Source organism: Coturnix japonica, chromosome 8, assembly GCF_001577835.2.
Source record: "Coturnix japonica isolate 7356 chromosome 8, Coturnix japonica 2.1, whole genome shotgun sequence".
NCBI lineage: Eukaryota > Metazoa > Chordata > Aves > Galliformes > Phasianidae > Coturnix > Coturnix japonica.
In genome coordinates, this window is record NC_029523.1 from 3,299,796 (window position 1) to 3,312,934 (window position 13,139).

Sequence of the window (13,139 nt, forward strand, 5' to 3'; positions counted from 1 at the left end):
TCGTTCGTTAACACTCTCTGCTTCCTTGTTTTGCTTTTGATACCTGTTAAGTATGTGAGCATCATCCTTTGTTCCCTTAAACTTCATTTTTGTTGTTGCTTTCTCTTCCTTCATCAAGTTCTTCTCACGCTAATGATCAGTCCTCTCTGCAGGAGTCTTAGTGAACCCTAACCATAATTGTGCCCCCAAAAGCTGAAAACAATGAAGGTTTCTCAACACAGACAAACTCAAATGTGATAAACACAGGCTATATTCCATTGCAGCTATTCATCTGCCAGAAAGTTGTCAAGTGTAAAGACAGAGCTTTGTTTCTTAAACTAAGTACCCACATCCTCTGTCAACATAGTTATATCGGCCCAGTATCTGCTTGCACATTAAATAATAACATTAAAAGCAAACCTCTCAGATTAAATATTTCAGAAGACACGCTAGGAGTCCAGTATGCCTACCAGACCTGTGATGAAACGTGGCATCTAGAAACTGGAAATAGCTGGAGATCAGAAGGCACTTAGTACCTCACAAAGCTGTTTTGGAACGTTCTAAGTTGACTCCAGTAAAAACTTAAAACTGCAGTAAGGACAGTTTATTTCTCAAAAGTAAGCGTATGAAGTCTCACTGCAGGATAAAGGTGAAGGTGGAAGAAGAGCTCTCCAGTTTTTAAACAGACTATCATTGCAAAGAGAATCTATAATTGCATACTTCCGTGAAAATGATTGTTTCAGAAATGATCCGGTACTAACAGACAGGTAACTGTAAACACTAAAGTCTCTCGAACACGCTGTTTATAAAAAGCCATAATACCAACTTTTACCCCTCCACTAAGGAAGCAGATTGTCACGTTGACTGCACTTGGCCACAACTAATTAAATTTCTGGATTCAGTAGGCTTAGTTAAGCAACAGTAGCTGTTACTTTACTGTCATAACCTAGCAAACTACACTGGAACAAACAGATTTTAGCAACTCATTAATACACATCCCTGAATACAGCTTATAATTATTTTTGCTGTATGTGAACTATAAAGAAGAATGCCTATCACTTCAGCAGAGTCATTTCTTATTAAATAATCTTTGCTAAACAAAAAATAGAAAAAGAAAAATAAGACAGTCTCCATTTTTTTCACGCCAATGAAAGCGTAATTTCAAAGACATTGCAGTGATAGTGGCAAAGAAAAACTGAGCAGACCTGTCCAACCATTCATTGTCCTTGACAGTAAGTAATCCCAGCATACGAACACTGGCTATGATCTGAGCTAGCAATTTTTAGTAATCTACTCTTATTTTATACCTGCATACACTGTACTTGGTATATCATTTAACTTCATCTCCTTCTAATGTTTAATTCTTACCCCTTAATTTCACTACTGCTGTCAAGCAACTTGTTCACAACCAGCAGATACTTTCTAATCCTTTCTTCGTGGTTTGTTTTGGTTTTTGTTTTAAGAATCTTCCCATTTTTCAAATTCATCCCAACTGTCACTCAGACCAGGGCTATGTTCTACTCATGAAAAAAAAAAAAAATCCCACTTTTCTACCTCTCTTTTTCAATCTTAACTGCAGTCTCTCCCTAACCTACCACTGTACACAATGATTTAGACTCTATAAATGGCAGCACACATTTGCACCTGGCCTTACTGCTACCCTTCCTTTGTCACAAGTTGCTCTATAGGCTTTTACTTACAATTACTGTGCTGAATAAAAGTCCCATTATTACTGAACTTATAGTAAACATCATTCATCCTCAGGTATATCTTAAGTGCCTATCAATGTGAGAACCCAATCCTTTCTGACCAGGGTCTACCAGATATTCCAAAACAGAAGAGTTGTATTTAATATTTCATTTACATATGTGAACATATGTTTGACATTTTATGGAATTTTAATTGAACAGAGCAATAGAGCAGTACACTGAAATAAAAATATACGTGTGATACAGCAACTGCAATACTGACTTAGGTGACTATGTAGATGGATTCCCATTAAGAGTCACAACCTGATAACTGCCACAGCACTGGGCGTTCCTAGACACTGGGATAGAATATACGTGCTGAAGAAATCTCAGGCATGTTCTAAGTTGATTTTCTCACTTGTTCAGCTTTTATATTCCATGTTAGGTTAGGCAACATACATAGCCTCCCCCTGGTGGCCTAGCTCTCTCACGAAGTTAGTATCACCTATTGATCACCTCAGAGAAAGCCATTAACACAGCTGGCTCATCTGCTCAGCTAATACAGGCATTGATCTAAACCAAAAGCCACTCTCTGCACCCATTTTCCTATACAATAGCTGTGGCTATTTCCCACATTCTCTTCTGAGCTGCATGAACACATCGTCCTTTCCCATGTCCTCTGAGCCTTCTTCCATGGCATTCACTCTTCAGTCACACACACATGCATGTGCATTACATAAAAGAAAACCACAATTGTCATTTGAACTGCAAGATCTTCTCCATCTTGATTTGGCTCACAGGTCACAACTGTGTAAATATTCCGAAATAAAGTTTTGGCATTTTTATCACTACTTGGTTTTTTATAATTTAGTCTGTAAACCTAGTTTGTCATAGGAGACAGTAGATACTTCCCCTTGATTACTTATTAATTTGGTACAGATACCTTTATATCTGAAAACAACTGTTATACAGTATGTTCTAATCAGCTACTTACTTCAGATCTTGCAGAAGGTCCTTTGCGTTAAGCATTGTTATTAAAGAGGTCGTGGCTGCTGGAATAATGATTATGGGAGTTCGAGATCCTGTAGAGATAATTAAGTTGTATTTCTTGGTTTACTTTCTTTTTTTTTTAATTAGAGGAACTGTACATAAAACCAAAACTCTTGTTTAATGGACCACAATTATAGACAAATACTCAGGGAAAACCATTTTATCTAAATTGAAGGTCTTCATTCACCAAATAAAACGTACTCCTCTAACAGGAGTCTCCAGGAGTCTGTAAGTAATGGTAACACCATGTTTAGCAAAACACAGCTCTGCTTGCTTGTGGATCCAGCAAAAGAAAGAGTGGGCGCAATTCACACAAAAACAAAAAGGGCCGTGTAACCAGAAATGACTCACCTTTTTTCTGGTTTGGAGGTGGTCTTGCTTGAGAAACTGAGAAAAAAGTAAAATACATGACAGAATGACTAATATATAATACAAATGCTGCAACTCAAAACATTTCAATATTTATCCCACACTTCAATGTTTTCAGCCGCAGGAGTCACACTACAGTCACTAGATTGTTTTCAGAATGCAAAACGCAAAGTTTAAGAAGGGCTTTTTAATTGGGGTCCCAGTATTCAGAAGATAAACAGTTTTGACCTAATACAGATGCAAGTATAACTGAGTCAGTCTCTTCTACTTTTAAAACAACCAGTCATCCTTCTCCATCCACCTCAAGAACAAAGGACATGATAGTGTCAAAACGTTGCCAGCGATGTGCAAGCAAGTTGCTTAAGGATCCCAAGCTCAACTGTGCTCCGCCAACAGGAGTAATGTTTCACAAGATCATCTTCACAGATCTTCACCTTTTCATTAGTAGTAGTGGTAGATGAAGCCCACAGGATATAGCTACCCTTAACATACACAGAACTTCCAATAAGCTTGACATTTTAGTCCTATTCAAGTTAGTTTTGGATTGCAATTTTAACCCCTCAATTGAGCTTCCCCCCCATAAAATGTTTCCATTTTAGTCATTCCAAGTTTTGCAGCTTGGAATCTCTTCAATAGCAGAGATGCTTCAGCCTGAAGTCAGCAGCAAAGCATGTGTGCTTCTTCACTTGGGTGCTGTTAACTAAATAACCTGGCTTCTCCAAATAAATGCTTTAGTTTCAAACACTTTTCAGGAGTCCTAACCTTAAAAAAATAAAAGAACTCTTACCCCAATTCACAAAACTAGAAAATGGTGAGTAGTAGAAGAATTGATGAAGATTGTGTATATCAACTCTCAACTGCTACTATGTATAACACATTTCATTAATTGACTTCCAATTTCATAACACCAATTTGCTCATGTTTATTTATGACCAACTGTTCCAGAAACTGGCTAGAATACCATAAATATTCACAAGAGAAGTTGCCATTGTTGAAATATTGAGACCATATCCTCAATTATCTTTTCCCAACACTATCAAATGCTGAGATATAATTGGTGATACTGTCTTGAACTACTTAAACTTTATGTACTCATTATTAGTATTATATTTTTCAAAGTAATTATGTCCTCATTGTAAAAAAAGTTGTAAATCTGATATATAGTTGTTCAAGAGAGTATTCTAGAACTGTTTTTGGACAATTCAGCTAATTCTTCCATATGCAATGAATCAACCTCATAAATACTGCACGTTTTTAATACTTGGATCACTGTTACCGCCCTCTTTCCTGAGGGGAGTATCTCCAAATTCCCCTAGAACTGGGCAGAAGGAGAAATTCTTATCTGAAATATATTATCTTCAGATACCTCTTTTTTTTATTCTATTTTCAAGTTGCAGTATGGAGGCAAGCTAACAGATCAGAGCAGCCACAGAGAAAGGCAATATCAGTATAATTATTAAAATGCATTTCTACCAGCGAATGCACATGAAACTACAACTCGCAGTAGGGTCCTGTGACAATCCAGTCACGCTTCTGCTCTTGCTTCTTCTACCCTTTTCATACTGCTGTCTGTCAACTCCATTTACATTATTATGCTCAACAGGGCCAGCAAGATATGTATGACAGGTAGTATGACCTTTCTGGTACCCAAATAAGCAAACAGAATCATAGTATCTGTGCACAACACCATTTAGGAATGCTGAAAACATTCAGTGTTAGTATCATTTTAGGGAATTTGTCTTATCACATTATTGAATTATATCATTAAATCCTACTAATAAACCTTAGGGAATGGCCAAGGCACACAGTCAAAGCACTGTCTAAACAACACAAGCTCTAGCATGATTTATAGAAAAAGAAACAGCATCCATTTGAAAAGGAAGCTTAAATTTAAAAACAAAATTAATGCCAAGAAAGCTACCAAACCAATACCAAATTACCCCTCCCAAACACATTTATAACAACTACAAGTGACTTTTTCTTTAATAGTAGCCTTCCTTCCACCATAACACAAAGTCTGTTTGTACACTTAAACTCATCTCAAATCTCTCTCTCATTAGAGCACACCAAAATACCTACATCGTTCTAACTCTGAATTTGAGATTCAGTTTCATGTACAAAACTGAAGTCCACTAATCCATGAATTGAAAATCCAGCTGAAGAGTCTAGCTCTACTGTAATCAGATGTTAAGATGCATCAACAAGTAATGGTAATACATTAAATGATAATGCATTCAGATAACATATCTGATTTATTAGTTTAAGAAATAATACATCTCTTTCTGAGACTTATTTTTCTGCTTACGTTGTTTGTCCTTGAGATATTAACCAGCTCTTGCTATATATTTCAGTATTTCTTTGTGAACTATTAGACTTATAAGCAAGAAGTTTGTCACTCAGCTTTCCCATTTCACTATCACATCCTTTCAAGGGGATGACTGGGCAAACAGTGAACTGAATGAGCACAAGCACCAGATCGTTACAATTCTCCAACTACGAGGATAACTCTAACCAATAAGTCATCTGTTCTTTCCAATACACATGCAATTAAAGGCCACAAAGCCAACCCTCACTTCATTCTCGTGCTAAACAAAATTTTAAGTACAACTCTTCTGGAGCTCATACTTACTTGGAATAAAAGCATAAATGAAAGGATGTCAGCCTACCTGGTCGTGGTACAGGCTGTGCTGCTGGTGTTTGTGTTTTTCGAGCAGAAGCACCTTCCTTTAAAGAAGACAGAAGAGGTAACATTAACCGCTGGCCATCTTGTCAGGTACAGTATTTTTCCACTAACACAGAGTTACAGAGGATATAACAAAAAAAAAGAGAGCAATGCATTCCCATTATAAGAGAGGAAGAAAATACTGAACATACTCAAAATCGTTCATAGATCTTGTTTTAGATGTGGAGAAGAGACAACCTTGTAAACTTTTATAGGTTTACCTTTTAACCATCAGATGCTAAAACAACTTTTTAATACATTCACAGAATTATTTCCCATTTATAGTACTATTACATTTCAGACACGATCGCTTCTCACATAGAGTTTGCACGTAGCTATAAGGAATTGGCTAAAGAAATTTTTAAACAAGATACGCATATACTCTGAGATAGAAAACGAGAATCAAGGAATGGCAACGCATTCCTGCCATCAAGAGTTTTACTGACCACAAATAGCACTCTCATGATAATTGGTTCTGCTCATGCCTTATCCAATTACCTTAATGTAACAAACAAAAGACCTGTACAGCTATTTATTCTTGTTAACTCTGCAGTTAGCGCACCACATAAGAGAAAAGTGAAATCACATATCTGGATGCAAAGCAACATAAAATTCTTGCAAGAACAATTCTGCTCTTGTATACTTCTTTCAAATCTCACCTGAATAAAACATATTGTTAAAAAAAAAAACAAAAAAACCCACACACAAAGGCTGTGTACATTCCAGCCACTGCAATATGGGAGGCTGACAGAAAACCCTTAAAATGCATCCTTGCTTTCACGTTACCTGAATTGTCATAGAAAAAAAACTGTTTCAAGTGACTCCAGTATGGCACACTTATATCTATGTAGACTTACAGTATGTTCTGTAATTCAGAATTTGAAAACCTAATAAGCAGGAGGCGACACACAAGGAACTTCAAGTTTCATGACTAAACTAACACAAGAGCTGCTTTGCAATATCCACCATGAAGGTTAGAACTCAATCTTTCGTACTCAGCAACCTCCTAATTATCTTCTGCATAAGGACTTAACCTTCACTGGCTAAAAAAAAAAAAAAAAAAGATGAATCCTAATTTTTTGCTGTCCTCTTTTCTGATTATTAAAATACCAACACCTATGTAGGACACCTGAGTCAGTACCTGTTATTTTAAGACCTACCGTTATAATATCCAAAGAAAGGTATTTTTGCCACTGTCCCTTCACAGTAATTACTCAGAAAATGATAAAAATCGAAACACCGCATTCTAAAGGAAGAACATCAGCAAAAGCTACCTATGAGAGAGGCCTTGCAACTGAGAACCGACTGCTATTTAAATCTATATCACCTTACTTTCAGCCAAGAAAATGGAAATTTTGCATCTGTTTCTAGAGAAAAATAGCACTTTCTACGTGAAAAGGCTGCTCCTGCAGAGCACTGATTACACATTTTGAAGACATACCAAGAATTCTCCCATGACATTTCTTTGAAGTCAGAGCAACACAAAATGGAAAGAAAACCTGCAAGCTACCAAAACATCACTTCCCATAATGTTACATTTCATATTTCTAAATCCAACTTAGTTTGTTTGCACGTTTAACTATTGCAGGCTGTAGTCCCACATGCCCACTTGCCTTTCCTCCCCCAGAGTCTCTGCTGCAACTTCTCTGCCTCCCCTTTCACCAACTTAGTGTCTGCAATAAACAGACCTGCAGGTCCTACTTTGAAGGGTAGGAAACACGAGTTGTGTCAAAGACAGTTGAGTTTTCCTGCAGCCTTGCAGAGAATCATAATCACAAAGTCTTGCACTAGTTCCCATATGAGCTGTGTTGCACCAGACCATGTGTAGTCCCATCTAATGAAATAAGTTCCAATCTTCTATTTTCCTCCCCATATTTTTTTTTTCCTGAATTACCATCTCTAAAGCCAGCGATGGAAACAACAGCACAGAAGCCTAAAAGGATAAAGTGAGGCTTTAAGAACACAACTGAAATAAATACAACCACAAATGTATCGTGAAAGTGTCTGATTAATGGCGGGACACGCAGCCATTTAGATGAGTAGACACTAAACACATCTACCAACTCTACGTCTGTGACCTTTGTTTGTATGAACCATTTCTGCAGGATCAATAAATGACAGAGGTCATAAGTTCTAGTTTTGTAAATCACTGGCTCAGTCTGATAATTTCATGGACAAACCTCAGCTTACAGCTCCTGATGTCTTCTTAGCACAGACACTGAGCAGTTCCCACCTACTGGAGCTGCAACATCCTTCCTTTGCAACTGATTTTACAACATCGCTGCACCTTATTACCCTAAGTGGCCTAATCACCATCTTCTAACATTTAAAACCACAGACAATGCAGTTGTAGAGGCTAGTACTTAATCCTATACTTTGTATGCTTTTCTTCTTAAAAATCATTTATTAAGATAAGACAGAAGTACACAACAGTGACAGCTGACAGGAAAAAGATCAAATGCTTCCTATGAGGAAGTCATCAGCTTCCATTCCACACTGTCCTGAAAACAAAGATTATTGGAGTTTAAATACTATATGAAAGCTTTCCAAGAGCATTTATATGAAGGTATAGGTTTTTCCCATGACAAAGCATAGATTTACGATACATATTCCATTTACAGGGCAAATACAAGCTCAGAGACCTACACACTATGGTTACTCTCAGAGCAGAAAAAAAAGAGTTGACAGAGAAAGTATCGTAGTGGGTTCTTTAACCACACATGGCATGTGCAGCTGTTAATTTATGGCCTGTTAGCTATTCTGAGGCAGCTTCTCATTTACATACTCTATGTATATACAGCAGCTTATTTCCCAGTGAGTGCACAGAAAGATTTCACATTACTAATGTGGAGTTTTAATGTAAAAGTTACTTCTAAGTAACTTCACACTGCAAATTCCAACTCTAATTAGGGCAGCTTTTGTTTGTGCAGCTGTACCCTGAGCAGCAGAAGTCACTGTTTTGCTATTTAAAGAGCATTCAATTCGAAGTTTCCGAACACTTCACAGTTTTGCTCAAAGACAACATACCTCATTCTTATGCAGAAGCCATTTGAGACCGTCAAGGAGAACAATGTGAATATTCATAAGTTGAAATTCATTTAGTAACAAAACCATGTAACGTGAAAAAACAAATCTGTAAGATGACCACATAACACGGCATTCTAATCATGAGCACCTCAGTTGGTTTAGTTTTGCTAATTTACCATAGATAAAGACATACATTTCTTCTGATTTATATTAAATATATGAGCATTTACATGATGGGAACAAATACCAGATACAGAATGAAATAAGGAGAACAGTGATTGAAAGCTGACCTGGATTTCATTACATCAATTACAGACAACACACTGCATATACTTGCCATAGAAATTCACTCTGCTTTGCTATTAATGGTTCCTACCCTGACGGACACCTGCAAAACACCTGCTTAATAACTCTTTCAACCACAGCATACACCTTCTGCTACTAAGCACTGTCCTATCTCACTTACTAGAGATATGGGATTTTACAACAAACCACTGCACAGGTATGAATACAATCAGGTTACTATATGTGAAAAACCCAGATTCCAGTAGGGGCAAAAAAGGAAAAAGCTCACAGTCTGAAGAATAACAGAATTCTTCTAATGTATGCCTTGGTAATTAAACTCTTAGCATGTTCTGTCCTAAACAAATTGCAAAGGTTAAAAAGAATGCTACTTTTCTACAGATTAACTCTGGAGTAAATCATTAATGTACAACAAACAGTCAAAACTATTAAATGGTTTCGAAAACCTGCATCTAACACCTGGTCTGTGTGTTCTACTTTAAGCTTGATCGAAGTATTTGTCTTCATATAAATAGTTTGGATTCTGAAAAATGTAGGGTTTTCTCCTAAAAATGTAAAACCCTTGAAAAGAAAATCTTCCAAAGAACCAAACCAAATGATCAGATTGAGGTGCCTCTACAGACTTCCTAACAACTCCAAGCTTTCTATTCACATCAATGGATTTTTATAGTAATTATTTTTATAGTAATGTTTTAAGTTCAGACAGCGCTTCTCATCATGGTTTTATTTACACATGAAACTGGTATAGCTCATTTGCACATTTCTACGCACACAGATCTGCATACTGAATCCCCCAGGATAGATATTTTAATAACAAATTGCAAGTTTTTAAGCTGCATCTCTAAATTTAAACGATGATGTAAAATAAAATGTAATTTGTTAACACAATCTTAACTATTGTACAAACGCTGCTAACCTCACAGCCATTTTAACTTGCAATGCTTGCAATGTTAATAAAAGGGTCATTTCAACTACCTACATTGTTTCTACTTGCTTTTAACCAAGAAAATAGGAGGGAAATTGAAGCGGAAGTACAGCTATTGCTATGGAATTAATTTTGAAAGAGGAAAAAAAAACCACACCATTATCTACCAAAGGACCAGGATACAGATTGCCTATGGAGAGTAATAATGCTGCCTCAACTGCTTTGCCAACTAATAAACTCACATGACATTAGACAAAAGGGGTTAGTCAAAGTTAGTAAGTAAACAGCTTACACTGAGCACCCTGACTTCTCAAGCACAGCATAAAGAAAAATACCAATGGAAGACTGCCAATCCTCCAGACTGGTTTCAAGAAAGAAAACTTCATGTTCGTCTTCTTACAAAGATAAGGCAAATTTCATTAAAGTTGAGGCTGTGCTTTGAAAGCAATGTTAAGGTAAAGAAATTTCTCGACTCCATGAAAATCAGATGTAGACAGTCTCTGCTGAATGAGTACAGCATTATAACGATGGAGGAGAGGGAAAAGGATTGGTGAGGGAGGGCAGCAAGAATAAAACCAGGGTGATATCATCAAGAACTGACTGAAATCTGAAGACATTAGCACTGGATGTTCCACAGCATTTCAGTTCAGCTTTTGTTTAACAAAGGTGTTTTTTTCCTTAGTGCATTATAAATTAAAGCTAAAAGGTGACTCAAATTCTAAAAGATTGACACTGCAGCAGTCAGGATTAATGAGTTTTTTTAGTAGCAGGTCAGGCCCGGAGATCAGCATCAGGGAAAGAAACAACAGGTGTTTACTGCAACTTTGTGTATGTCACAGCCAGGTTCAGCAAAATATGCTTTGAACAACAAAGAAAAGGTAAGTGAATGAATAGGCCTCCAGTTTATAAATACTCTGCACAGGCAATACGCTCACTCTGCATGGAAAACAGAACTAAGTAACTCAAATCACAACTGAACCCAAATGAAAATGATAGTGACTGGTGACCAACTGACAACAACAATGCCATACAAACAACCTAATTGAAAAAAAAAACAGAGATTTTTCTGTAGAGAGGCTGTAAAAGCAACAATTATTAGATACCTTAAGACTTAAGCATTACCCTCAAAAGCTGAGGTTTCAAAATGGTCTTAATCTTCAGTGAAGCATGACAAAAGTTCTCCCATCTTTATCCTGGCACAAAATTAAGTATTTCCATGTGAAGTTACTTCAGTCAAGTAACTGCAACTCTGTTGTTGCTGGAATACCAACTTAGAGCAGAAGTGAAATGAGAAACACACCTTCCTTTTTCTGAAGAAAAGCAATTTTCATCAAAAACCTCATAACTAACAGACTCTGTAAAGAGAACTTTATGGTGGGTTACATTTCTCCTTTGAATCAAAGAGTTGTCTATTATGTACTTGCTTATGTTTAAATGACTCATTCCCTTCAAGTGAATGAAAAGTAGGTTATCACCAAAATCTTAATTTTGCTTAGAATTCTCTGGTTTAATTATCTGAGCTGGCCTCTTGTATATTACATGGCAATCCATAGAAGCTGTGACAAGTACATGAAAACAAAAGGACTTTTTCATCTTTTAAGAAAGTCAGGTACAAAGATAATACACTACTTACTTTCTTTATGTTAACATCAGATCATCACATCAGTTCAACAGAGATGGTAAGTGCATAGACATCAATTTACTACCATTTGCTTATGGTTTAGTCTCCAACTTTCAACCTCACACGTTCATCTATCTCTTGTTCCAACATCGCTTCTAGATGAAAGTATCAGCCAGACACTCATGAAACATTTCTACACCCACAGTTTCACAAATATGGGGCTCAAACAATTACTGACAGTAAACCACTGCTAACGGGTAAGTACCAAACACAGAAAACAACGTCACTTTTGCTATTCAGATCATGCTTGAAATGGTATCAAGAGGAACTGTCATATGGACATGAAAGTTGCTCAGTATGGAGCAATGAGAAGATCCCACTCACACCTGCATTCTGTGAGTTAGAACTTAGCAGAGGAAAAGGCTTTAAAGACTTCAAAAACGTTCCTTTGTAGCTTCTGGAAAGACTCATGAAGGGCTTTGTGTGAGTAGAATTTTTTTTTTTTTTATTTTTTTTTTTTACTATTTTTAAAAAGCTCTGCAGGTGCCCAAATGAATACAGATGGATCCTCAGTGCTCGTCAGAAAACTTTTCCAAAATGCCCAAACTGAATCAAAGTCCAAGCAACTGATTAAATGTAGACGATGCTGTTCAAAGCCTCAACGCAACACAAACCTACGATGCTCTTTACAGCCTCCCCTCTGTTACTCTGAATTCTGTTCCTCAACTAGGCTATGCTGTAATAGAACTCTAATATATAGGAAGCTAAATAAAACCATCTTCCCCCCTCAGCCCCAGTAACAACTGGTTAAACAAATTATTCAGCATCATTTTTTTCCCAGCAATGTTTCATCCTTTGTATTTACAGAAAAAAAAACCAAACAAGTTTTAATTTCATTCTTTTGTATGTTACCAATTTCAGCAATTGCAGCTCAAAGCAACTTCAATGTTCATGCTTATACATCGCACCATATTACAAGAAAATGAAATTGTCTTGAGTGATCATGGGCAGGGAGATGTTGAGAAATCTCCAAGTATCACCTTGGAAGACTTGAAATATCAGGGGAAAGTCTTAGAAACTCTATTTGTAGCCGATGCACAAAGAGGAATTTTGCAGCAATGAACTCTGTGTTATTTTTGTCACCAGGTAAAGTAACTGCTGAGTTCAGAAGCAGCATGAGCTTTTTCAGGATCAAAAGCCTTAGCTGTGGCTACTGTAAATTGCAATAAGGGAAGAAGAGACAAGAGGCTCTGAATGATGGCAGTGATGATAGGAACACAAGAGATAGGAACCACTTCTACATTGAAATGGCTGTTTGGAAGACATAGCCAGGGAAGAAAAAGTGATGATCTTGAGGCCTAGAACACATTGCAAGCAACGTTAATGTACAGACTCATGAAATCTGTTGATTAACGCTGGTAATGCAATTCAGGCTCAGATTTTCTCAACTTTTTG

General features: G+C 36.9%; 1 protein-coding gene across 1 annotated transcript in view; it reads right to left on the bottom strand.

Annotated features, from left to right (window-relative positions):
• CDC73 (cell division cycle 73) overlaps positions 1 to 13,139 on the bottom strand; it is a 96,816-nt gene that overhangs the window by 13,466 nt on the left and 70,211 nt on the right. The window contains exons 11-13 of the mRNA XM_015869437.2: positions 5,753 to 5,810; positions 3,069 to 3,104; positions 2,662 to 2,749 (exon numbers count right to left, since the gene is read on the bottom strand). Coding sequence (XP_015724923.1) covers positions 2,662 to 2,749; positions 3,069 to 3,104; positions 5,753 to 5,810 — 182 coding nt within the window. The remainder of the gene's footprint in view (positions 1 to 2,661; positions 2,750 to 3,068; positions 3,105 to 5,752; positions 5,811 to 13,139) is intronic.